The sequence below is a fragment of the Pristiophorus japonicus genome, chromosome 3, assembly GCF_044704955.1.
Source record: "Pristiophorus japonicus isolate sPriJap1 chromosome 3, sPriJap1.hap1, whole genome shotgun sequence".
NCBI lineage: Eukaryota > Metazoa > Chordata > Chondrichthyes > Pristiophoridae > Pristiophorus > Pristiophorus japonicus.
The window spans coordinates 3,492,095-3,519,221 of NC_091979.1; the positions used below are offsets into that span (position 1 = coordinate 3,492,095).

General features: G+C 47.7%; 1 protein-coding gene and 1 long non-coding RNA gene across 10 annotated transcripts in view; one reads left to right on the forward strand and one right to left on the reverse strand.

The window, feature by feature from the left end:
* Positions 1-27,127, forward strand: part of LOC139259631 (tensin-1-like) — an 875,917-nt gene that overhangs the window by 587,900 nt on the left and 260,890 nt on the right. For 6 of the 9 annotated variants that reach the window (XM_070875129.1, XM_070875131.1, XM_070875130.1 and 3 more), the window contains one exon: positions 20,842-20,883. In XM_070875129.1, coding sequence (XP_070731230.1) covers positions 20,842-20,883 — 42 coding nt within the window. Of the gene's footprint in view, positions 1-20,841; positions 20,884-26,626; positions 27,044-27,127 lie in introns of those variants that run through there. The other 3 variants (XM_070875134.1, XM_070875135.1, XM_070875138.1) reach the window with 2 other exon arrangements.
* On the reverse strand, positions 12,612-27,064 carry LOC139259634 (uncharacterized). Its single transcript, XR_011592620.1, has 4 exons — positions 26,931-27,064; positions 14,004-14,172; positions 13,597-13,732; positions 12,612-13,310 (listed from the first exon to the last, which is right to left on the reverse strand). It is a non-coding gene; the product is annotated as an uncharacterized lncRNA (long non-coding RNA).

Below are 27,127 nucleotides of genomic sequence, written 5' to 3' on the forward strand. Positions count from 1 at the left end.
GGGAATGATCTTATTGAATGATGGTGCAGGCTCGAAGGGCCGAATGGCCAACTCCTGCACCTATTTTCTATGTTTCTATGTTTCTAGGACGGGACTTTGTCTCCACAAGGACAGTGTGGTGATCAGTGCTACCTATGCTGTCATCAGTGACAGGTCGATTGGTGAGGACGAGGTCAAGTAGGTTTTTCCCTCGTGTTGGTTCTCTCACCACCTGCCGCAGGCCCAGTCTGATAGCCGTGTCCTTCAAGACTTGGCCAGCTCGGTCAGTAGTGGTGCTACCGAGCCACTCTTGGTGATGGACATTGAAGTACCCCCCCCAGAGTACATTCTGTGCCCTTGCTACTCTCAGTGCTTATTCCAAGTGGTGTTCAATGTGGAGGAAAACTGGTTCATCAGCTGAGGGAGGGCGGGAGGTGGTGATCAGCAGGAGGTTTCCTTGCCCAGGCGTGACCTGAAGCTATGAGACTTCATGGGGTCCGGAGTCAATGTTGAGGACCCCCAGGACCACTCCCTCCCGACTGTAGACCACCCCTGGTGGGTCTGTCCTGCCGGTGGGACAGGACATACCCAGGGATGGTGACGGAGGAGCCTGGGATATTGGCTGAAAGCTATGATTCTGTGAGTATGACGATGTCGGGCTGGTGCTTGACCAGTCTGTGGGACAGCTCTCCCAATGTTGGCACAAGTCCCCAGACGTTGGTGAGGAGGACTTTGCCGGGTCGGCTGGGCTGGGTGTGCCGTTGTCGTGTCCGAAGCCAGTGCCGAGGTTGATGCCGGGTGGTCGGTCCGGTTTTATTTTTATTATTGTTTCTTGTAGCGGTTTGTTACACCTGAGTATCTCGCTGGGCCGTTTCAGGGGCACTTTAGAGTCAACCACATTGCTGTGGGTCTGGAGTCACATACCGACCAGACCGGGTAAGGGCGGCAGATTTCCTTCCCTGAAGGACATTAGTGAACCCGTTGGGTTTTTATGACATGGTCACCATTACTGACACTGGCTTTTTATTCCAGGTTTCTTTAATTAAGTGAGCATCACTCAACTCTGCCCCTGTTCAACTTATCTGCTGCTGAAATCCTCATCCATGCCTCTGTTACCTTGGGACTTGACCTGTCCAATGCACTCCTCCCATTTTTCACCCGACAGAATGTTGAGCTCACTCAAGACTCTGCTTCCTGTGTCCTAACTCGCACCAATCCCGTTCACACACCACCCCTCTGCTCGCTGACCTACATTGGCTCCCAGTCCAGCAAAACCTCGCTTTTAAAATTCTCATCCATCCATGGCCTTCCTGTCCCTATCTCTGTAAACTCTTCCAGTCCTAACCCTCCGAGAATTCTCCGTGTTTCCTCCAATTCTGCCGCTTTCCCATTCCCTTTTTCATTGCTTCACCATCGGTGGCCGAGCTTTCAGCTCTCTGGGCCCGAAACTCTGGAACTCCCTCCCTAAACCTCTCTGCCTCTCCACCTCTCTCTCCACCTTTAAGATGTTCCTTAAAGCTACCGAATTGACTATGCTTTTGCTCAGCTGTCCTAATGTATCTTTACACAGCTCAGTGTCAAACTTTGTTTGATAACGCTCCTGTGAAGTGCCTTGTGATGTTTTATTGCATTAAAGGTGCTATATAAATGCAAGTTGTTGTTGTAATTTCATTGTAGGGGCTGCTTTACTCTGCTGTCCCTGCCCTGGGAGTGTTTGATGGGACAGTGGACATTGAGATTTCCTGTTAATCTAACTTGTAGTACCCCTGACTTTGCAGTACTTGTTGCTAGCACCTTGATCGAACTTTAGTCTGCATCGAACTGATCTTGTTGCAAAATTCGGATTGATGCCTGATGTGGAAAAGATGGCACTCCGCACTAATTTCTGAACCCTGATGAGCTGTGCCCTAATTCGGTGAGATATCGAGAGGGTGCGGCTGGTGAAAACACTGAGCTTCGAGATTCATCTGATGATGACTCAACTCTTCCGAAGGTGAGGTCATCACACATTCTTAAACCACTGCGTCGGGGCCAAGATGTAAGTTATAAGTGGACAGAGTATTAAAAAATGCAAATTCTTGGCAGGATCACTGGAGAGAAGTCACAGGCCATCCTTCAGGGAAGCTGCTCTTTAAAAAGTTGTTGCGTTTTTTTTCTACCGAGTTGCTGCTGATTGGTCCAGTTATTTCCGACGTCCTTCGGGCCTCTTGCGGACGGAATCGTGCTGGCTACCTGATGCCCGTGCCAGTTAGCGGCTGGCGGCTTGCCCCATCGTGGTTGGACTACCCCTCGCCCAGCCTTGCGTTCGCTGTGGGGCTCTGAACACACAGGCTTTCCGTCTGGACAGCTGTGTGCTGGGGACAATCTGCTTTCAATCTGGCACGGTGCCCGGGCTGCGGGCAGGAAGGGATGGTCAAGTTCCACCCAGCAGAAGGAGAAACAATGCGGGAACTGAAGCAAAACAGGTTGTGTCTGCTCACCCTGCTACTGCAGTCAGACTTCACACCCAGCTACCTCGAGGCTGTTGCCACCTTCTGGGGGCAGACGAGTGATTCTATGGACCCTGCTTGGGGACAGGGAGCTAAAAATAATTTAAAAATCAGGGTGATTCTTAAGCTAATGTAGGAAATCCGACTGGCCTCCCCATGGGTTTTAGACGGGGATTCGAGACCAAGTGGAATAGAAATCGGACGGGTTCTGTAACAGGTGATCAGTTCCGCGAGGCTACCACCCGTGCGCTGAAGTATATTTACCCCCGAGTATGTTGTTCAGGTAAAGCGGGGTTACGGGGCAGGCCACACAGTCCGCATGCCAGACACGAGACTCCCTAAACAAAAGCTTTATGCGGAGCTCCTTCGTGGTAAACGAGCCAAAGGTGGGCAGTGGAAACGAGCCAAAGGACCACCCTCAAAGCCTCCCTGGTAAAGTGCGACATCACCACTGACACCTGGGAGACCCTGGCCACAGACCGCCCGAGGTGGAGAAAGTGCATCCGGGAGGGCACTGAGCTCTTTGAATCTCAACGCAAGGAGCGTGAAGAGGTCAAGTGCAGACAGCGGAAGGAGCGCGCGGCAAACCAGTCCCACCCACCCCTTCCCTCGACGAATGTCTGTCCCACCTGTAACAGGGTCTGTGGCTCTCGTATCAGACTGTTCAGTCACCAGAGAACTCACTTTGGGAGTGGAAGCAAGTCCTCCTCGATTCCGAGGGACTGCCTGTGATGGTGATGATGGTTACGGGGCAGTGGATTATTGGACTAGATATGAATCAGTCCCCATTTTAAGGTCCTACATTCTGTCCTTAGTTTAATATATTTGCATTATAACTTCCAGGACCCACATTGCCAATTAGAAAACGACAATTATTTATTTATTCCTGGGCTGTGGTGAGCCGCTGCCGTCCCGTGTGGTGAAGCTGCTCCCACAGTGCTGACTTTGTCACAGCGGTTTGGTACAACTGAGTGTCTCGCAGGGCCATGTCAGGGGGCAGTGAAGAGTCAATCACATTGCTGTGGGTCTGGAGTCACATATAGGCCCGAGTAGGTAAGGGCGGCAGATTTCCTTCCCAACAAGACATTAGTGAACCAGATGGGTTTTTACAACAGTCCAGCAGTTTCATGGTCACCATTACTGATACTAGCTTTTTAATTCCAGATTTATTTAATGAACTGAATTTAAGTTCCCCAGCTGCCGTGGTAGGATTTGAACTTGTGTCCCTGGATCATTAGCCCAGGCCTCTGGATTACTGGTCCAGTGACATAACCACTGTGTTACCGTGCCCCGTATATATTGAGCTTGCCTATGTAAGTGTGCACTGCTTCACATACACCCTCCGTGGTGGTGATGCTGCAGCACTGACTGAGTGCAATATTCGCTTGAGTTGCCCGGCATTGCCGGGGCGATAACAGCATCACAATGCAGTCGGCAGTCTTCGTGGCGTGTTCTAGCCAACACCAGACTCGCCAAACCTGCTAATGTCACGCAGTCGGTCCGCCTTAATACGCAAGTGATGTTTCGAGGATCCCAAGGGCCATTGCAGGGCGAGACTGGTGGAAGAGAACATGCCATTCCCCAGGCTACAGGACCAAAGAGGCCCGGCCGAGATAAGTTTGGAATTATTTTTGTGTTGCCTAGAGGAGTGGGACGCACTAGCACGACCTGGGCTTCAACTTCCCCGGGCCCCACACAACGTATCAAGGGGGCCGATACTGGCTAGTCTAAATACAGCGAGCAAGCAACATCGGAGCAGCAGTCAATCATTTAGTCACTTAAACCTGTTTGCCATTAAATTAGACCATGACCGATCTGTATCTTAACTCTGTCTACCCGCCTTGGGTACATAAATCATTAATATCCTTATCCAACAACCATCTATCAATCTCAATGTTGAAATTTCCAATTGGTCCCTGGCCTCAGCCGCTTTCTGGTGGCGACAATTCCAGATTGCCACCACCCTCTGTGTGAAGAAGTGCTTCCTGACATCATTGTGAACGGCCTGCCTCTAATTTTCAGGTTATTCACCCCTTGTTCTGGACTCCCCCTACCAGAGGTGATAGTTCCTCTCGAACTAGCCTATCAACTCCTTTAATCATCTTAAACACCTCAATTAGATCAGCCATTAATCTTCTATACTCGAGGAACCCAGTCGACTCAACCTATCCTCATAAATTAACCCTTTTAGCCCTGGTATCATTCTGGTGAATCTGCGTTGGAACCCATGCAAGGCCATCAGGCCATTGGAGAACTGAATATAATGGCGCCTTACATTAGTTACGTTTCCCTTTGCAAGTGTAGGTTCTTTAATTTTTTTTGTGTGGCAAGTTACTGAAAGTGTGAGCTGATAATCAGGCAGAGTCAGCATGGTTTTATGAAGGGGAAATCATGTTTGACAAATTTGCTGGAGTTCTTTGAGGATGTAACAAGCAGGGTGGATAAAGGGGAACCAGTGGATGTGGTGTATTTGGATTTCCAGAAGGCATTCGATAAGGTGCCACATAAAAGGTTACTGCACAAGATAAGAACTCATGGGGTTGTGGGTAATATATTAGCCTGGATAGAGGATTGGCTAGGTGAATTTATAATGGGGAACAAAGAAATGGCAGACCATTTGAACAAATACTTTGGTTCTGTCTTCACGAAGGAAGACACAAATAACCTTCCGAATGTACTAGGGGACAGTGTGCCTAGTGAGAAGAAGGAACTGAAGGATATCCTTATTATGTGGGAAATTGTGTTAGGGAAATTGATGGGATTGAAGGCCGATAAATCCCTGGGGCCTAATAGTCTGCATCCCAGAGTACTTAAGGAAATGGCCCTAGAAATAGTGGATGCATTGGTGATCAATTTTCAACAGTCTATCGACTCTGGATCAGTTCCTATCGAGTGGAGGGTAGCTAATGTAACACCACTTTTTAAAAAAGGAGGGAGAGAGAAAACGGGTAATTATAGACCGGTTAGACTGACATCAGTAGTGGGGAAAATGTTGGAATCAATCATTAAGGATGAAATAGCAGCGCATTTGGAAAGCAGTGACAGGATCGGTCCAAGTCAGCATGGATTTATGAAAGGGAAATCATGCTTGAAGAATCTTCTGGAATTTTTTGAGGATGTAACGAGCAGAGTGGACAAGGGAGAACCAGTGAATGTGGTTTATTTGGACTTTCAAAAGGCTTTTGACAAGGTCCCGCACAAGAGATTGGTGTGCAAAATCAAAGCGCATGGTATTGGGGGTAATGTACTGACGTGGATAGAGAACTGGTTGGCAGAGAGGAAGCAGAGAGTCGGGATAAATGGGTCCTTTTCAGAATGGCAGGCAGTAACTAGTGGAATGCCGCAGGGCTCAGTGCTGGGACCCCAGCTATTTACAATATACATTAATGATTTCAATAAAGGAATTGAGTGTAATATCTCCAAGTTTGCAGATGACACTAAGCTGGGTGGCGGTGTGAGCTGTGAGGAGGATGCTAAGAGGCTGCAGGGTGACTTGAACAGGTTAGGTGAGTGGGCAAATGCATGGCAGATGCAGTATAATGTGGATAAATGTGGGGTTATCCACTTTGGGGGCAAAAACACGAAGGCAGAATATTATCTGAATGATGATAGATTAGGAAAAGGGGAGGTATATTGAGACCTGGGTGTCATGGTTCATCAGTCATTAAAAGCTGGCATGCAGGTACAGCAGGCAGTGAAGAAGGCAAATGGTATGTTGGCCTTCATAGCTAGGGGATTTGAGTATATGAGCAGGGAGGTCTTACTGCAGTTGTACAAGGCCTTGGTGAGGCCTCACCTGGAATATTGTGTTCAGTTTTGGTCTCATAATCTGAGGAAGGACGTTCTTGCTATTGAGGGAGTGCAGCGAAGGTTCACCAGATTGATTCCAGGGATGGCTGGACTGACATATGAGGAGAGACTGGATCGACTGGGCCTGTATTCACTGGAGTTTAGAAGGATGAGAGGGGATCTCATAGAAACATATAAAATTCTGACGGGACTGGACAGGTTAGATGCAGGAAGAATGTTCCCGATGTTGGGGAAGTCCAGAACCCGAGGACATAGTCTTAGGATAAGGGGTAAGCCATTTAGGACTGAGATGAGGAGAAACTTCTTCACTCAGAGAATTGTTAACCTGTGAAATTCCCTACCGCAGAGAGTTGTTGATGCCAGTTCATTGGATATATTCAAGAGCGAGTTAGATATGGCCCTTACGGCTAAAGGGATCAAGGGGTATGGAGAGAAAGCAGGAAAGGGGTACTGAGGGAATGATCAGCCATGATCTTATTGAATGGTGGTGCAGGCTCGAAGGGCCGAATGGCCTGCTCCTGCACCTATTTTCTATGTTTCTATTTTCTAACAGAATACAGAGAGTCGGGATAAATGGGACATTTTCCAGTTGGCAAACGGTAACTAGTGGGGTGCCGCAGGGATCGGTGCTGGGGCCTCAACTATTTACAATCTATATTAATGACTTGGATGAAGGGACCGAGTGTAATGTAGCCAAGTTTGCTGATGATACAAAGATGGGTGGGAAAGCAAATTGTGAGGAGGTCACAAAAAATCTGCAAAAGGACATAGACAGGCTCAGTGAGTGGGCAAAAATTTGGCAGATGGAATATAATGTGGGAAAATGTGACGTTGTCCACTTTGGTGGCAAAAATTGAAAGGCAAATTGTAATTTAAATCGTGAAAAATTGCAAAGTGCTGCAGTCCTGGGGGTCCTTGTGCATGAAACACAAAATGTAAGTATGCAGGTACAGCAAGTAATCAGGAAGGCCAATGGAATGTTGGCCTTTATTGCAAGGGAGATAGAGTATAAAAGCAGAGAAGTCCTGCTACAACTGTACAGGGTATTGGTGAGGCCACACCTGGAGTACTGCGTACAGTTTTGGTCTCTGTATTTAAGGAAGGATATACTTGCATTGGAGGCTGTTCAGAGAAGGTTCACTCGGTTGATTCCTGAGATGAGGGGGTTGACTTATGAAGGTAGGTTGAGTAGGTTGTGCCTCTACTCATTGGAGTTCAGAAGAATGAGAGGTGATCTTATTGAAACAGATAAGATAATGAGGGGGCTTGGCAAGGTGGATGCAGAGAGGATGTTTCCACTGATGGGGGAGACTAGACCTAGGGGACATAGTCTTCGAATAAGGGGCCGCCCATTTAAAACTGAGATGAGGAGGAATTTCTTCTCTCTGAGGGTTGTAAATCTGTGGAATTCTCTGCCCCAGAGAACTGTGGAGGCTGGGTCATTGAATATATTTAAGGTGGAGATAGACAGATTTTTGAGCGATAAGGGAGTAAAGGGTTATGGGGAGCGGGCGGGGAGGTGGAGCTGAGTCCGTGATCGGATCAGCCATGATCTTATTGAATGGTGGAGCAGGCTCGAGGGGCCGTATGGCCGACTCCTGCTCCTATTTCTTATGTTCTTAGAACTTCGTAGTGAGGGAAACCAGGCCTCTGGGATCTGAGTGAACAGGACTCGCAACAGCAAATCTCCTTAACCAGTCAGATTGAAGGATTGTGAAATGAATATCGCAAGGACTGAGATGGAAGTGTAAATAAAAGTGGGTGTATTTGCTAACGGTGAGAAGTTGGGAACTGTGAAGAAGAAGATCGATTTCAGGGGCCAAGTACAGAAATCACTCAACGCTAATGGACAATAAAAATAATTTAAAACGCTAATGGAATGTTGGCCTTTATCTGGGGCGCTGGAATACATTTCCAGTTCTGGCCTGAGCTGTTTCTCTCTCCACAAATGCTGCCCGACCTGCTGAGTATTTCCAGCATTGTTTCCAGCGTCTGCCGCATTTTGCTTTTGTATTTTTGAAAGCAATATTTGGATCATTTTTTCCCTAAATATTAATGGCTATACTTAGTTACAGCTCATTTCTTTCCATGATTTCCAACCACAGTGACCTGGAAACAATTCAGCACTGGGATCCTGTGGGACTGAAATATTTCTCTGGCTTGGCCTCTGGAACAGCTGGGAAAGAAACAAACGGATTAAGCCATTCGAGATCCATTGGCTCCATGAAAAAAAGGGAAAAAAAGACTTTGATTTCTGAAGCGCCTTTCATCACCACCGCAAGTCCCAAGGCATTTTACAACCAATGAAGTATAGTCACTGTTGTAATGTGGGAAACGTGGCAGGCAATGTACACACAGCAAGCTCCCACACACAGCAATAACAGTGAGAATTACCAGATCGGTTTTCGTAATGCTGATTGAGGGATAAATATTGGGGTCGCTGTTTATTGGGGTCACATTGTGTATATTGGGGTCACATTGTGTACATTGAGGTCACATTGTGTATATTGGAGTCACGGTGTATATTGGGGTCACATTGTGCATATTAGGATCACGGTGTATATTAGGGTCACGGTGTATATTGGGGTCACATTGTGTATATTAGGATCACGGTGTATATTCGGGTCACGGTGTATATTCGGGTCACGGTGTATATTCGGGTCACATTGTGTATATTAGGATCACGGTGTATATTAGGATCACGGTGTATATTAGGGTCACTGTGCAATTGGAGTCACGGTGTATATTGGGGTCACATTGTGCATATTGAGGTCACATTGTGTATATTAAGGACACGGTGTATATTGGGGTCAGGGTGTATATTTGGGGCAATGTATATTGGGGTCACTCTGTTTATTGGGGTCACTTTATATATTGGGATCATCATAGGAACAATGGGCTAGACTTTCCATTAGTTTTGCATCACTACCACCCATTTAACGTCCATTTTAATGCTGAGATGAGGTATAACGCCCAGATATCGCCCATTTCGCTAAAAAATGGAAACGAACGCTCATTTACTGCTCACTTATCGCCCAGTGTTACTTTCGGCATGTAGTTAATGCCGATAATTAATAATACCACACGGCCATTTTTTCCTGACGTAAACGTCAGAAAAATGGAGACTCACGCCGGTAATATCGCCCACTGTTACTTTTGGCTTCTCGCCCACATATCGCCGAAAATATCGCTCGCCTAAACAAACGCTGAGAAAAAGTTACTCTCAGCTGAACTAAACCCAGCGGTTACGGACACCGTTTTGTAAATCGAAGGAGTTTTCAGAGAAAAGGATTCTTCAACTTCTGGGGAGTTTTGATGTAATCTGGAGTTATTTTAAGGTGATTTGAACATCTGAACAAACATAGAAACATAGAAAATAGGTGCAGGAGTATGACATTCGGCCCTTCGAGCCTGCAACACCATTCAATAAGATCATGGCTGATCATTCCCTCAGTACCCCTTTCCTGCTTTCTCTCCATACCCCTTGATCCCTTTAGTCCTAAGGGCCATATCTAACTCCCTCTTGAATATATCCAATGAACTGGCATCAACAACTCTCTGCGGCAGGGAATTCCACAGGTTAACAACTCTCTGAGTGAAGAAGTTTCTCCTCATCTCAGTCCTAAATGGCCTACCTCTTATCCTAAGACTATGTCCCCTGGTTCTGGACATTCCCAACATCGGAAACATTCTGCCCGCATCTAACCTGTTCAGTCCCGTCAGAATCTTATATGTTTCTATGAGATCCCCTCTCATCCTTCTAAACACCAGTGAATAAAAGTCCAGTTGATCCAGTCTCTCCTCATATGTCAGTCCAGCCATCCCTGGAATCAATTTGGTGAACCTTCGCTGCACTCCCTCAATAGCAAGAACGTCCTTCCTCAGATTATGAGACCAAAACTGATCACAATATTCCAGGTAAGGCCTCACCAAGGCCCTGTACAACTGCATTAAGACCTCCCTGCTCCTGAACTCAAATCCCCTAGCTATGAAGGCCAACATACCATTTGCCTTCTTCACCGCCTGCTGTACCTGCATGCCAACTTTTAATGACTGATGAACCATGACACCCAGATCTCGTTGCACCTCCCCTTTTTCTAATCTGCCACCATTCAGATAATATTCTGCCTTCGTGTTTTTGCCACCAAAATGGATAACCTCACATTTATCCACATTATACTGCATTTGCCATGCATTTTCCCACTCACCTAACCTGTCCAAGTCACCCGCAGCCTCTTAGCATCCTCCTCACAGCTCACACCACCACCCAGTTTATTGTGATCTGCAAACTTGGAGATATTACATTCAATTCCTTCATCTAAATCATTAATGCATATTGTAAAGAGCTGGGGTCCCAGCACTGAGCCCTGCAGTACTCCACTAGTCATTGCCTGCCATTCTGAAAAGGACCCGTTTATCCCGACTCTCTGCTTCCTGTCTGTCAACCAGTTCTCTATCCACGTCAGTACATTACCCCCAATACCATGCGCTTTAATTTTGCACACCAATCTCTTGTGCGGGACCTTGTCAAAAGCCTTTTGAAAGTCCAAATACACCACATCCACTGGTTCACCCTTGTCTACTCTGCTAGTTACATTCTCAAAAAATTCCAGAAGATTTGTCAAGCATGATAACTCCATGCTGACTTGGACTGATCCTGTCACTGCTTTCCAAATGTGCTGCTATTTCATCCTTAATGATTGATTCCAACATTTTCCCAACTACTGATGTCAGGCTAACCGGTCTATAATTACCTGTTTTCTCTCTCCCTCCTTTTTTAAAAAGTGGTGTTACATTGGCTACCCTCCAGTCCTCGGGAACTGATCCAGAGTCGATAGACTGTTGGAAAATGATCACCAATGCATCCACTATTTCTAGAGCTACTTCCTTGAGTACTCTGGGATGCAGACTATCAGGCCCCGGGGATTTATCGGCCTTCAATCCCATCAATTTCCCTAACACAATTTCCTGCCTGATAAGGATATCCTTCAGTTCCTCCTTCTCACTGGACCTAATGTCCCCTAGTATTTCCGGAAGGTTATTTGTGTCTTCCTTCGTGAAGACAGAACCAAAGTTTTGTTCAATTGGTCTGCCATTTCTTTGTTCCCCATTATAAATTCACCTGAATCCGACTGCAAGGGACCTACATTTATCTTCAGTAATCTTTTTCTCTTCACATATTTATTGAAGCTTTTGCAGTCAGTTTTTATGTTCCCTGCAAGCTTCCTCTCATACTCTATTTTCCCCCTCCTAATTAAACCCTTTGTCCTCCTCTGCTGGATTCTAAATTTCTCTCAGTCTTCAGGTTTGTTGCTTTTTCTAGACATCTTATCATACTGTGGACAAATTGAATTTTATTTGTTTTAGAAGTTCAATTTATTGTTTGTGAACAATAGGTCTAATACTGACAGTTATTATAATGGGGCCTGTCATTTCTCAGCCTGTTCTCATCACTGCGCACAGGCTGCAGACTAGGGATGGTCGAAGGTTTATTGGGCACATAATGCTCTTCAATCAAAGAGGTGGCAGACTGAGGAGGAGGACGAGAACGTACACCCGACCCACTTACCGGGAGAAGCAGTCTTAACTGAGAAACTGCACAACAATGTTATGTCGAATAAAAGAAAGTAAAAGCTGCATTCAGTAATACTGAGAATTGTACAAAACACCCCCACCCCAAACCCCCAGCCCCCACCCCAAACCCCCAAACCCCCAGCCCCCACCCCAAACCCCCAGCCCCCACCCCAAACCCCCAGTCCCCACCCCAAACCCCCAGCCCCCACCCCAAACCCCCAAACCCCCAGTCCCCACCCCAAACCCCCAGCCCCCACCCCAAACCCCCAGCCCCCACCCCAAACCCCCAAACCCCCAAACCCCCAGTCCCCACCGCAAACCCCCAGTCCCCACCCCAAACCCCCAGCCCCCACCCCAAACCCCCAGCCCCCACCCCAAACCCCCAGCCCCCACCCCAAACCCCCAAACCCCCAGCCCCCACCCCAAACCCCCAGCCCCCACCCCAAACCCCCAAACCCCCAGTCCCCACCCCACAACAAAATTAAAATATTTCTATCACCTGTAACATTTTTTACACTCCCAACAACACTTCAAAAGAACACAAATGGTAAAAAACAAAGTGTCCCCTCCCCCCTGCCCTCAAACCTCCCAACAAAATAACAACAACATCAAAATACTGTCACCAAGACAACTCCTGCGGCCAGGCACCTCACTTTCCTTCCCTCCCCCCCACCCCCCCCCCCCGCTTCTCGTCCCTACCTCTGCCCCTTCCCCTCCTGACTCCAAGCCGCCTGGCCGAGGAGCTCCTCAGGCGATGCTTCATTGGGGGGGATGACGGCAGATCCGCCGGCTGGCCGGATACTGGAGAGGATGGTTCCGAGGAGGGAACATTCTCCGAGCCAGAAGCAAGAGCTTCCTCCTGGCTCGCGTGTGTCGTTGGCACCTTGGGGTGCGGCACCTTGGGGTGCGGCACCTTGGGGTGCGGTGCCGCGTTCCGGGACCATTGGTAGCCCTCTGGCACCAGTGTTCCTGGCTATCACCTCCAGGGCCTCCGCCATCCGCGGCACGTCCTCGGTCATGGTGGCGGACATGCTGGCCATTGTCTGGAGGATCTGCTGACCTGTTTCAACACTCCTCCTGGACAATTGTACCATGTACCCGCTGAGATCTGCCGCTTATGGAGCTGTCCTGCTGCATCAAACCAACCTCGGCGGGGTCCACGCCATCATGGGGACACTTGGGGTGCCCTGCGGCAAAGTGCTTGGGCCCGCTACCTCCACTGGCGGAGGACATGGTCACAGGAGCACTAGATGTCATCGGGGTTGCAAAGATGATGGAGCTTGGCGATGCAGACTCCTTAAAGTCAGCATTGCCATCAGTGGAGAAGGCACCGTGCAGCTCCATGGCCGAGATTCGGGGCTCCTCAACACCAGATTGACGATTCCCCCGCTGATTCCGGTGCTGGACTTGCACCTTACTGGCTCGGTGGCATTGCCTGGGGCTGTGCTGCTGGCTGAGCTGCAAAACACAATGAGGTTATTAGAGGAGAAGGGGCTGCTCGGGTCACAAGGTGAGTCCAGTGCTTCACACAGCACATGCACAACAAAAGCACCACCGCTCTCAAAATCATCACAAACATCACATTTCATAACCATGACCAAATTCTGTATTACAATGATTTTCATGAGGCCATCATTATTTAGATAACGCTTTCATCAATCATCTATCATATATAATTGTTCTGATATGAGTAGGTGTGGCATCTATTAACTTTCCATCACACAATGGTGTAGACTTTACTCACGTGGCATCACATTAAGTTCTGCTGCTGCTTGCATAGCCGACTGGGGTGGCTCCCCACTCGAGCCAGCGCCCGCTCCTCGATCAACTCACACATCACTCGTGGGCCGCTGCTCAGCCCTATTCCTCAAAAGCGTCTTCTGTAAAAGGTAACACCAGCACGACATGGCATAAGCTCATTGCAGAAGATCATTGCTAGGTACTGTCACAAATACTCATACATGTAATTATTATTATTATCATAATTATCATTATTAACCTAAAGACAAACACCGTAAACGCAGGCTTTGAGTAAAACATTCCCGGTATAAGTGTAAGTGTAAGACATCACATCTGAATTTAATCACTCATTACACTTACAATTCAAATTATATAAACATATAAGTAAATATAAATAAATGTAATACTTACTCTGGCGGATCCGTCAAGGTCATTCCAGCACTTGCGGCACTGGTTGCCCTCACGCACCTCGTGTGTCACCGATGAGAGCACCTCGGCTCTGTCGACTCAAATTTTCTGGTCGATCTTTGGGGTGGGCTTCCCACGCCCACCCCGGGTCAAGGGGGAGGTGCAATGAGACCTGGGTGTCATGGTACATCAGTCATTGAAGGTTGACATGCAGGTACAGCAGGCGGTTAAGAAAGCAAATGGCATGTTGGCCTTCATAGCAAGGGGATTTGAGTACGGGACAGGGAGGTGTTACTACAGTTGTACAGGGCCTTGGTGAGGCCACACCTGGAGTATTGTGCACAGTTTTGGTCTCCTAACTTGAGGAAGGACATTCTTGCTATTGAGGGAGTGCAGCGAAGGTTCACCAGACTGATTCCTGGGATGGCGGGACTGACATATCAAGAAAGACTGGATCAACTGGGCTTGTATTCACTGGAGTTCAGAAGAATGAGAGGGGGTCTCATAGAAACGTTTAAAATTCTGATGGGTTTAGACAGGTTAGATGCAGGAAGAATGTTCCCAATGTTGGGGAAGTCCAGAACTAGGGGTCACAGTCTAAGGATAAGGGGTAAGCCATTTAGGACCGAGATGAGGAGAAACTTCTTCACCCAGAGAGTGGTGAACCTGTGAAATTCTCTACCACAGAAAGTTGTTGAGGCCAATTCACTAAATATATTGAAAAAGGAGTTAGATGAAGTCCTTACTACTAGGGGGATCAAGGGGCATGGCGAGAAAGCAGGAATGGGGTACTGAAGGTGCATGTTCAGCCATGAACTCATTGAATGGCGGTGCAGGCTCGAAGGGCCGAATGGCCTACTCCTGCACCTATTTTCTATGTTTCTGTGACCCCAGCGTGACTCCACCTCCTGCAGGAGGGAGGCATTTGCCTCGTCGGAGAATCTCCGAGCTTGTTTTCGTCCTCCTACTTCTACTTCCTCTCCTACCTCACTGCTCTCGCCAGTGTCCTTCCCCTCCACGTCGTGTGTCTTGCCTCCTCTGTGTCTTTCATGTTAATTATATTTTTTCCCCCCAAATCTCTGTTCAAACTAAATAATTTGTGCTCATAATTCTTTTTACTGCTGCTAAATCTCTTTCCTACCTCCCATAACAGCCAGACAACCTCACAACAAACCCACACGCACTTTCACTCTCTCTCTCTCTCTCTCTATTTCTTCGCATATATTGATGACCCCTGACCTCCTGAAATGTGGGAAACGATTGTTGCCATGGCGTTGCAATGGACGCCGACATTTTACGGCAGAAGGGCAAAAAAATGACCACTCACGCCCATTTAACATCGCTCCCGGTAACGGCTATTTTATAAAGTGGAAAGTTGGGGTTTTGAAAATGGGTGAAAATCCGTCGATCTCAATAACCATAATAAACGCCAACGCTGGAAATAATACCCAATTTTGCACAATAATGGAAAGTCTAGCCCATTGGATATATTGGGGTCACGGTGTATATTAAGGTCACGGTGTATATTGGGGTCACGTTGAGTATATTGGCGTCACATTGTGTATATTGGGATCACAGTGTATATTGGGGTCAGATTGTGTACATTGGGGTCACTATATTGACGTCACGGTGTATATTGGGGTCACTGTATATTGAGGTCACAGTGTATATTGAGGTCATAGAATCACAGAAATTTACAGCATGGGAGGAGGCCATTCGGCCCATCGTGTCCGTGCCGGCCGACAAACAGCTACCCAGCCTAATCCCACTTTCCCGCTCTGGGTCCGTAGCCCTGTAGGTTACGGCACTTCAGGTGCACATCCAGGTACTGTTTAAATGTGGTGAGTTCCAGACCCCCACCACCCTCTGGGTGAAGACATTTTCCCTCAAATCCCCTCTAAACCTCCCACCAATTACTTTAAATCTATGCCCCCTGGTTGTTGACCCCTCTGCCAAGGGAAACAGGTCCTTCCTATCCACTCTATCCAGGCCCCTCATAATTTTATACACCTCAATCAGGTCTCCCCTCAGCCTCCTCTGTTCCAAAGAAAACAGACCCAGCATCTCCAATCTTTCCTCGCAGGCAAAATTCTCCAGTCCAGGCAATATTCTTGTAAATCTCCTCTGTACCCTCTCCAGTGCAATCACATCTTTCCTGTAATGTGGTGACCAGAACTGTACGCAGTACTCCAGCTGTGGCCTAGCCAGTGTTTTATACAGTTCAAGCATAACCTCCTTGCTCTTGTATTCAGTGCCTCGGCCAATAAAGGCAAGTATTCCGTATGCCTTCTTAACCACCTTATCTACCGGTCCTGCTACCTTCAGGGATCTGTGGACCTGCACTCCCAGGTCCCTCTGTTCCTCGACACTTCTCAGTGTCCTACCATTTAATGTGTATTCCCTTTCCTTGTTAGCCCTCCCCAAATGCATTACCTCACACTTCTCTGGATTGAATTCCATTTGCCACTGCTCTGCCCACCTGACCAGTCCATTAATATAGAAACATAGAAATTTATCTGGCTGTTGTGGGAGGTAGGAAATAGATTTAGCAGCAGTAAAAAGAATTATGAGCACAAATTATTTAGTTTGAACAGAGATTTGGGGGAAAAAAATATAATTAACATGAAAGGCACAGAGGAGGCGAGACACACGACGTGGAGAGGAAAATCACTGGCGAGAGCAGTGAGGTAGGAGAGGAACTAGAAGTGGGAGGACGAAAACAAGCTCGCAGATTCTCCGATGAGGCAAATGCCTTCCTCCTGCAGGAGGTGGAGTCACGCTGGGGTCATAGAAACATAGAAGCAGAAGGAAGCCATTTCGGCCCATCGTGTCCACATCGGCCGACAAAGAGCCACACGACCCTCAGTCAGCAGCCCTGAAGGTTACATATAAACCTATGAACAATGACGGAAAGGCAAAGAGCACCCAGCCCAACCAGTCCGCCTCACACAACTGCGACACCCCTTATACTGAAACATTCTACACTCCACCCCAACCGGAGTCATGTGATCTCCTGGGAGAGGCAAAAACCAGATAAAAACCCAGGCCAATTTAGGGAGAAAAAATCTGGGAAAATTCCTCTCCGACCCATCCAGGCGATCGACACTAGTCCAGGAGATCACCCTGGCCGGATTCTATCCCCTGCTGTACTTACCATTATATCTGCACCATCCAACAAAAGGTCATCCAGTCTAATCCCAATTACCAGCTCTAGGTCCGTAACCCTGCAGGTTACGGCACTTTAAGTGCCCATCCAACCATCTCTTAAAAGTGGTGAGGGTTTCTGCATCCACCACTCTTCCAGGCAGCGAGTTCCAGATCCCCACAACCCTCTGCGTAAAGAAGCCCTCCCCTCAAATCCCCTCTAAACCTTCCACCAACCACCTTAAAACTATGCCCCCTCGTAATAGACCCCTCCACCAATGGAAATAGATCCTTACTATCCACTATGTCCAGGCCCCTCAATATTTTGTACACCTCAATGAGGTCTCCTCTCAACCTCCTCTGTTGCAATGAGAACAAACCCGGCCTATCCAATCTGTCCTCATAACTAAGATTCTCCATTCCAGGCAGCACCCTAGTAAATAATCTCTGCACCCTCTCTAGTGCAATCACGTCCTTCCTATAATACGGCGACCAGAACTGCACAGAGTACTCCAGCTGTGGCCTAACCAGAGTATTATACAATTTAAGCATAACCTCCCTGCTCTTGTATTCTATGCCTCAGCTAATAAAGGCAAGCATTCCGTATGCCTTCTTAACCACCTTATCCACCTGGTCTGCTACTTTCAGGGATCTGTGGACAAGCACTCCAAGGTCCTTTTGTTCCTCCACACTATTAAGTGGCCTACCGCTTAATCTGTATACCCTTTCCTTATTAGCCCTCCCAAAGTGCATTACCTCACACTTCTCATATCTTCCTGTAGCCCATGACTTTCCTCTTCATTATCAATCACACAACTTATTTTTGTATCATCTGCAAACTTCTTAATCATACCCACAACATTCAAGTCCAAGTCATTGATTATATACCACAAAAATCAAGGGACCCAGCACTGAGCCCTGCGGAACCCCACTGGATACAGCCTTCCAGTCACAGAAACACCCATCAACCATTACCCTTTGCTTCCTGCCTCTGAGCCAATTTTGGATCTAACTTGCCTCTTTGCCCTGTATCCCATGGGCTATTACTCTCATGACCAGTCTGCCATGTAGGACCTTATCAAAAGCTTTGCTAAAATCCATATACACTACATCATACGCACTGCCCTCATTGACCCTCCTGGTTACCTACTCGAAAAATTCAATCAGGTAACTCAGACATGTCCTTCTCTTAACAAATCCATGCTCACTGTCCTTAATTGATCCATGTCTTCCCAAATGAAGATTTATCCTGTCCCTCAGGAATTTTTCCAATAATTTTCCCACCACTGAGGTTATGCTGACTGGCCTGTAATTACTCGGTCTATCCCTTTCTCCCTTTTTAAACAAAGGTACAACATTAGCAGTCCTCCAGTCCTCTGACACCACACCTGTAGCCCGAGAGGACTGGAAAATGATGGTCAGAGCCTCTGCTATTTCATCTTTTGCTTCTCTTAACAACCTGGGACACATTTCATCTGAGCCTGGGGATTTATCCACTTTCAAAGCTACTAAACCCCTTAATATTTCCTCTCTCACTATGTTTATCTTGAATAATATTTCACACTCCTCCCTCATTGCAAAACTCACCTCCTTTGTGAAAACGGATGCAAAGTATTCATTAAGAATCCTATCCACGTATTCCGCCTCCACAAACACATTTCCTTTTTGGTCTCTAATAGGCCTCACTCTTACTCTCGTTATCCTCTTAATCTTAATCTTTATAAAACATCTTTGGGTTTTCCCTGATTTTACTCGCCAAGATTCTTTCATGCTCTCTCTTTGCTTTCCTGATATCTTTTTTAATTGCACCCTGCACTTCTTATAGTCCTTTGGTTTTTGCAGTATTATGTTCTCGGTATCTGTTATAAGCTTCCCTTTTTATCTTTATCTTATCCTGTATATCCAGGGGACTCTAGATTTGTTAACCCCAACTTTTTTTTAAGGAAACATACTTACTCTGTAGCCTCAGGATTTCCTCCTTGAAAGTCTCCCACTGCTCTGACACTGATTTACCATCAAGTAACCGTTTCCAGTCCTCTTTGACCAAATCCCATCTCAGCTCAGAAAAATTGGCTTTACCCCAATTGAGAACTTTTATTCCTGGTCCCCTGTTGTCCTTTTCCATAACTACCCTAAATCTTACTGAATTATGATCACGAGCACCAAAGTGCTCTCCCACTGATACCCCTTCCACCTGCCCCTCTTCATTCCCCAAACCAAGTCCAGAACCACCCCATCCCTTGTTGGGCTTGTTACATATTGGCTAAAGAAGTTCTCCTGAATGCATTTTAGGAATTCCTGCCCCCTCTGTACCATTCACACTACCTTTTTCCCAAATAATATTAGGGTAGTTGAAATCCCCCATTATTACAGCTCTATAGTTTTTGCACTTCACAGCAATGTGCCCAAATATTTGTTCTTCTATCTCCCTCTGACTGTTTGGGGGTCTATAGTACACTCCCAGTAGTGTGATCCACCCTTTCGTGTTCTTTAATTCAACCCATATGGCCTTGTTTGATGACCCCTCTAACATAGCATCCCTTCTCGCAGCTGTAATAGTTTCTTTAATCAATACTGCAAAGCCCCCTTCCTTTTTTACCCCCTCTCTATCCCGTCTGAAAACGCTGTGACCAGGAATGTTGAGCTGCCATACCTGCCCCTCGTTCAGCCATGTCTCAGTAATAGCTATAATATCATACTCCCAAGTGTCTATCTGTGCTCTCAGCTCATCTGCCTTATTTCCTATATTCCTTGCATTGAAGTATATACCGTTTAGTATTGCCAAACTCCCCTGTTGTCTATTTTCCAGCCCTTGTTTCCTCTGTCTTCCAAATTCACTTTCTACTTCTACTTCTCTGCTGCCCAATTCCAGCTTTGCTTCTCTCCCCACTGAATCTATTCTCCGGTTCCCATCCCCCTGCCAAGCTAGTTTAAACCCTCCCCAACAGCACTAGCAAACCCCCCCGTGAGGATACTGGTCCCGGCTCTTGAGGTGCAACCTGTCCGGCTTGTACCGCTCCCACCTCCCCCAGAAACGGTCCCAATGCCTCAGGAATCTAAAGCCCTCCCGCCTGCACCATTCTGCAGCCACGCACTCATCTTCTCTATTCTCCTAGTTCTGTACTCACGAGCAAGTGGCTCTACGGATATTTGAGTCACTGGGTATGTTTGGGTTGCTGTATATATTGGAGTCAAGGTGTACATTAGAGCCAGTGTATAGATTTGGGTCTTAGTAGGGTCACGGTGTATATTGGGGTCACGGTGTATATTGGGGTCATTGTGGGGTCACGGTGTATATTGGGGTCACGGTGTATATTGGGGGTCGCGGTGTATATTGGGGTCGCGGTGTATATTGGGGTCGCGGTGTATATTGGGGTCACGGTGTATATTGATGACGCTGTCCATTGGGGGCAGCTTCACACCAGGGCTGTACCTGGGGCAAGTAAAACATGACAGATCAGAGCCTTTGGTTGATTACCGGTGTCCCAAACTGTAAAACTGTCTCATTTTACTCACTTCCCTCATCGTTGCCACATCCAATTACCCCAGAATAAATCCCAAACGTGGAGGTTGTAAATTGAATGGAGCAGTTGTATTCCTGCTTAGTTTGAAATGCTCAGATACTTTACAGTAAATATTTGTGTGTGTCTACCACATGATGTAACATTAGTTTCTTCCTTCTGTCCTTCCTCTCCAGCCATCCAGCACCGTGATCCCACTGAACCATGTAGAGAGCACAGTGAGTAAATTCAATTCAATTCTTCTCCTCCCCATTCCTCTGTCAACAACTGTATTGTTGATGGTGATGCTCACAGGGGAGGCTGCAATGGGATGAATAGAAGTGACTAAAGAATGACCTTCATCATCAAACACTCCCCCTCTCTTCTGACAGCTTGTCGTTCTCTCAGGAGTACGACTTTGCCCTGATATTAATGATTGTTTTATTGTATTTTTGGATAGTGTGAAGGTTGTATTCTTGGCCTCCACCAGTGAGACCTCACGTGCATGACACTTCAAAGCTAAAAAGAAAGACAAGATCAGAACTAGTTGATATGCTTTAAGGAAGGGTCTCTCGCAGGGGTGATTTACTAAATGTAAACTCTTCAATACCACCTACAATTTGATATGGGGCTGTAGAATCATAGAATGGTTACAGCACACAAGGCCATTGGGCCCCTCGAGCCTATACCGACTCTCAGCCAGTCCCACTCCCCCGCCCTTTCCCCGTAGCCCTGCACTTTGTTCCCCTTCAGGAACTTATCCAGCTCCCATTGGAAAGCCACGATTGAGTCTGCCTCCCCCACCCTCTCAGGCAGCGCATTCCAGATCCTAACCACTCGCTGCGTAAAAACGTTTTCCCTCATGTCGCCTTTGGTTCTTCTGCCAATCGCCTTAAATCCGTGTCCTCTGGTTCTCGACCCTTCCACCAATGGGAACAGTTTCTCTCGATCTACTCTGTCCAGACCCCTCGATCAAATCTCCTCTCAACCTTCTCTGCTCCAAGGAGAACAACCCCAGCTTCTCCAGTCTATCCCCGTCACTGAAGTCCCTCATCCCTGGAACCATTCTCGTAAATCTCCCCTGCACCCTCTCTGGGGCCTTCACATCCTGCCTAAAGTGCGGGGCCCAGAATTGGACACAATACTCCAGTTGGGGCCGAACGTGTGTTTTATACAGGTCCACCATAACTCCCTGGCTGTTGTACTCTGTGCCTCTATTTATGAAGCCCAGGATCCCGGATGCTTTAACCAATTTCTCAACCTGCCCGGCCACCTTCAACGATCTGTGCCCATATACCCCCAGGTCTCTCTGTTCATGCTCCCCCTTTAGGATTGTACCCTTTAGTTTATATCTCCTCTCCTCATTCTTCCAACCAAATTGTATCACTTCGCACTTTTCTGTGTTAAATTCCATCTGCCCCGAGTCCGCCCATCCCACCAGCCTGTCTGTGTCCTCCTGACGTCTGTCCCTCTCCTCCTCACTGTTCACTACACTTCCACAACTTGTGTCAGCTGCTAATTTTGAAATTGTTCCCTGTACATCCACGTCCAGCTCATTAATATATATCGGGAAACAATATTTATCTGGAGGATTATCACAGGTGAAGATCTAATTTGCATAATTCTTTTAATCACCAACAATAAGTTGTCTTTATACAGTGCCTTTAATGTAGTAAAACATTCCAGGGTGATTCACAAGAGCGTAATCGGACAACATTTGACATCGGGCCACATAGGACCAAAAGCTTGGTCACAAAGCTAGGTTTTAAGGAACGTCTTATAACCGGAGAGAGAGTTGGAGAGGTTTAGGAACCCAACTGTATACAGTTTTGGTTTCCGTATTTATGAAAGGATATACTTGCTTTGGAGGCAGTTCAGAGAAGGTTCACTCGGTTGATTCCGGGGATGAGGGGGTTGACTTATGAGGAAAGGTTGAGTAGGTTGGGCCTCTACTCATTGGAATTCAGAAGAATGAGAGGTGATCTTATCGAAAGGTATAAGATTATGAGGGGGCTTAACAAGGTGGATGCAGAGAGGATGTTTCCACTGATGGGGGAGACTAGAACTAGAGGGTGTTATCTTAGAATAAGGGGCTGCCCATTTAAGACTGAGATGAGGAGGAATTTCTTCTCTCAGTGGGTTGTAAATCTGTGGAATTCACTGCCTCAGAGAGCTGTGGAAACTGGGTCATTGAATAAATTTAAGTCTGAAATAGGCAGTTTCTTAACCGATAAGGGAATAAGGGGTTATGGGGAGCGGGCTGTGAAGTGGAGCTGAGTCTATGATCGGATCAGCCATCATCTTATTAAATGGCGGAGCAGGCTCGAGGGGCCGTATGGCCTACTCCTGCTCCTATTTCTTATGTTCTTATGTAACAAGCCCACCCTTGTGGTCCTTCTCCATGAGTGTATCCAGACAGTGAGCCCAGCAGATTATTGATCTGGGGAAGAGCATCGCTCGCCTGCTCTTTGCCCATAGCCCAGAAATTTATATCCCTTCAAATATTTATCCAATTCTCTTTTGAAAGTTACTATTGAAGCTGCTTCCACCGTCTTTTCTGACAGCGCGTTCCCGATCACAACTCACTGCGTAGTAGGCTCATCAACCAGTGCAAACAGTCTTCCACTAATAAATCTCTTTAAACCTTCCATCATTTTGAAAACCTCTAGTAGATCTCTCATTAAGTTTCACTGTTTCATTTTTTTAAAGTTCCAATTTTTCAAGTCTTTCTTCATAATTATGAATTCTTAATTTCTGGTATAATTGCAGTGAGTTCTCCATGGCCCCTTTGCAAGGTTCCAATGTCCTTCCTATAACAGGGTGCCCAGAACCGCACACAACACTCCACCTGTCACTCATCTAGATTAATGACCTGGATGAAGGGACCGAGTGTAATGTAGCCAAGTTTGCTGATGATACAAAGATGGGTGGGAAAGCAAATTGTGAGGAGGACGCAAAAATCTGCAAAGGGATATAGACAGGCTAAGTGAGTGGGCAAAGATTGAGCAGATGGAGTATAATGTGGGAAATGTGAGGTTATCCACTTTGGCAGAAGAAATAAAAAAGCAAATGATTATTTAAATGGGGAGAGATTACAAAGTGCTGCAGTACAGAGAGACCTCGGGGTCCTTGTGCATGAAACACAAAAGGTTAGTATGCAGGTATAGCAAGTGATCAGGAAGGCCAATGGAATGTTGGCCTTTATTGCAAGGGGGATAGAGTATAAAAGTAGGGAAGTCCTGCTACAACTGTACAGGGTATTGGTGAGGCCACACCTGGAGTACTGCGTGCAGTTTTGGTCACCTTAGAAACATAGACATAGAAAATAGGTGCAGGAGTAGGCCATTCGGCCCTTCTAGCCTGCACCGCCATTCAGTGAGTTCATGGCTGAACATGCAACTTCAGTACCCCCTTTCTCGCCATACCCCTTGATCCCCCTAGTAGTAAAGACTTCATCTAACTCCCTTTTGAATATATTTAGTGAATTGGCCTCAACAACTTCCTGTGGTAGAGAATTCCACAGGTTCACCACTCTCTGGGTGAAGAAGTTTCTCCTCATCTCGGTCCTAAATGGCTTACCCCTTATCCTTAGACTGTGACCCCTGGTTCTGGACTTCCCCAACATTGGGAACATTCTTCCTGCATCTAACCTGTCTAAACCCATCAGAATTTTAAACGTTTCTATGAGGTCCCCTCTCATTCTTCTGAACTCCAGTGAATACAAGCCCAGTTGATCCAGTCTTTCTTGATATATCAGTCCCGCCATCCCGGGAATCAGTCTGGTGAATCTTCGCTGCACTCCCTCAATCGCAAGAATGTCCTTCCTCAAGTTAGGAGACCAAAACTGTACACAATACTCCAGGTGTGGCCTCACCAAGGCCCTGTACAACTGTAGCAACACCTCCCTGCCCCTGTACTCAAATTCCCTCAATCACCTTACTTAAGGAAGGATATACTGGCATTGGAGAGGGTACAGAGACGATTCATTAAGCTGATTCCGGAGATGAAGGGGTTATCATCTGAAGAAATTTTAAGCAGTTTGGGCCTATACTCATTGGAGTTTAGAAGACGTAGAGGTGATCTTATTGAAATGTATAAGATTCTGAGGGGCCTTGACAGGGTCGATGCAGAGAGGATGTTTCCCCTCGTGGGGAATCTAGAACTAGAGGCATAGTTTCAGAATAAGGGTCGCCAATTTACATAGAAACATAGAAAATAGGTGCGCGAGTAGGCCATTCGGCCCTTCGAAAATGAGGCGGAATTTCTCTCAAGAGAGCTGTGGAGGCTGGGCCATTGAATATATTTAAGGTGGAGATAGATTTTTGAGCGATAAGGGAGTAAAGGGTTATGGGGAGAGGGCGGGAAAGTGGAGCTGAGTCCCTGATTGGATCAGCCATGATCGTATTAAATGGCGGAGCAGGCTCGAGGGGCAGTATGGCCGACTCCTGCTCCTATTTCTTGTGTTCTAAGGTGTCAGCCATGGCTTAGGGTTAGAACTCTCACTTCTGGGTTCATGTCCCACTCCCGAGACTTCAGCACAAAGTCTAGGCTGACACTGAAGGGTAGTACTGAGGGTGGCCATCTATCCGATCAAACGTAAACCGAAGCCCCGCCTGTTCTCTCGGGTGGATCCCACAGCTCGATTTGGAAGGTGAACAGGTGAGTTTTCCCCGTGCCCGGCTAATATTTACCTCACAATCAACAGCGGGCAATTATCACATTGTTGTTTGTGAGACTGGTGAGTGCAAATTGTCCGTCACATTTCCTGCACTACACTTCCAAAATATTCCTTGGTTCAGAGCGTTTGAGATATCCTGAACTCATTCTATCCTAGGGTCCCAAAACTGTGGGACCCCTCCCCTCCCTCAGCCTCCCTCAAACTGTGGGACCCCTCCCCTCCCTCAGCCTCCCTCAAACTCTGGGACCCCTCCCCTCCCTCAGCCTCCCTCAAACTCTGGGACCCCGCCCCTCCCTCAGCCTCCCTCAAACTCTGGGACCCCTCCCCTCCCTCAGCCTCCCTCAAACTCTGGGACCCCTCCCCTCCCTCAGCCTCCCTCAAACTCTGGGACCCCTCCCCTCCCTCAGCCTCCCTCAAACTCTGGGACCCCGCCCCTCCTTCAGCCTCCCTCAAACTGTGGGACCCCTCCCCTCCCTCAGCCTCCCTCAAACTGTGGGACCCCTCCCATCCCTCAATCTCCCCTCAAACTCTGGAACCCCTCCCATCCCTCAATCTCCCCTCAAACTCTGGAACCCCTCCCATCCCTCAATCTCCCCTCAAACTCTGGGACCCCTCCCCTCCCTCAGCCTCCCTCAAACTCTGGGACCCCGCCCCTCCCTCAGCCTCCCTCAAACTCTGGGACCCAGCCCCTCCCTCAGCCTCCCTCAAACTCTGGGACCCCTCCCCTCCCTCAATCTCCCCTCAAACTCTGGGACCCCACCCCTCCCTCAGCCTCCCTCAAACTGTGGGACCCCTCCCCTCCCTCAATCTCCCCCTCAAACTCTGGGACCCCTCCCCTCCCTCAGTCTCCCCCTCAAACTGTGGGACCCCTCCCCTCCCTCCGTCTCCCCTCAAACTGTGGGACCCCTCCCCTCCCTCCGTCTCCCCTCAAACTGTGGGACCCCTCCCCTCCCTCACCTCCCTCAGTCTCCCCTCAAACTGTGGGACCCCTCTCCTCCCTCCCCTCCCTCACCCTCCCCTCAAACTGTGGGACCCCCTCCCCTCCCTCCATCTCCCCTCAAACTGTGGGACCCTGCCCCTCCCTCAGTCTCCTCTTCCCCCAAAGTCTACAAGCTCTTTTATTTGTAATGCAAGTATCCCATCGGCTAACCAGCGTGCTGTGATTTACCTTGCCCTCTCTCCTCGGTAACACGATACCAGAATGGAGATCTGCTCGAGCGCCGAGAGGGCAGTGAAAGGGTTAAGGTCTCATTTCCTGTCCCCTGACGAGTTGTGTTTCCGAGGTAGTTCAATGAGAAACATAATGGCATTAGGCGGTGGTTCATGCTATCAGCTGATGTACACATGACCCTGGTTGTCAGTACGGAGGAGGTGGGTGTAAGGAGAGGAGGAGGAAGAGTGAAGTGAAAACAAGCGAGGGAGTGTTGATGTTGTGGTTTCGTTGTTAACCGCAAGGGAAGGAAGGAATCGGAAACAAGAGGAAAAGCTGTTCAATATCGTGAAGCAGAGAGGGATATCTGTCAACATACTTCAAGCAGACTAACATGCCTTGTTAAACATGATCGATCATAAGTGACTGGATCTGAAATATAAACAAGATAAACGTACCTCCGTCCGTGGCAGTGGCTGGACACGATCTTCTTCTGGTGTGGCATTGAGATAAGGTCGTAGAGGTACAATGTCCTGGAGGTGGAGTTGGAGGAGCCTTTCCCAGGTACCAGGTACAAGGGAGCGGGTGGGCGAGGGGAGAGGGAGGGGAGGGAAGAGAGAGAGAGAGAGAGAGAGAAAAGGGGAGAGGAGGGGCG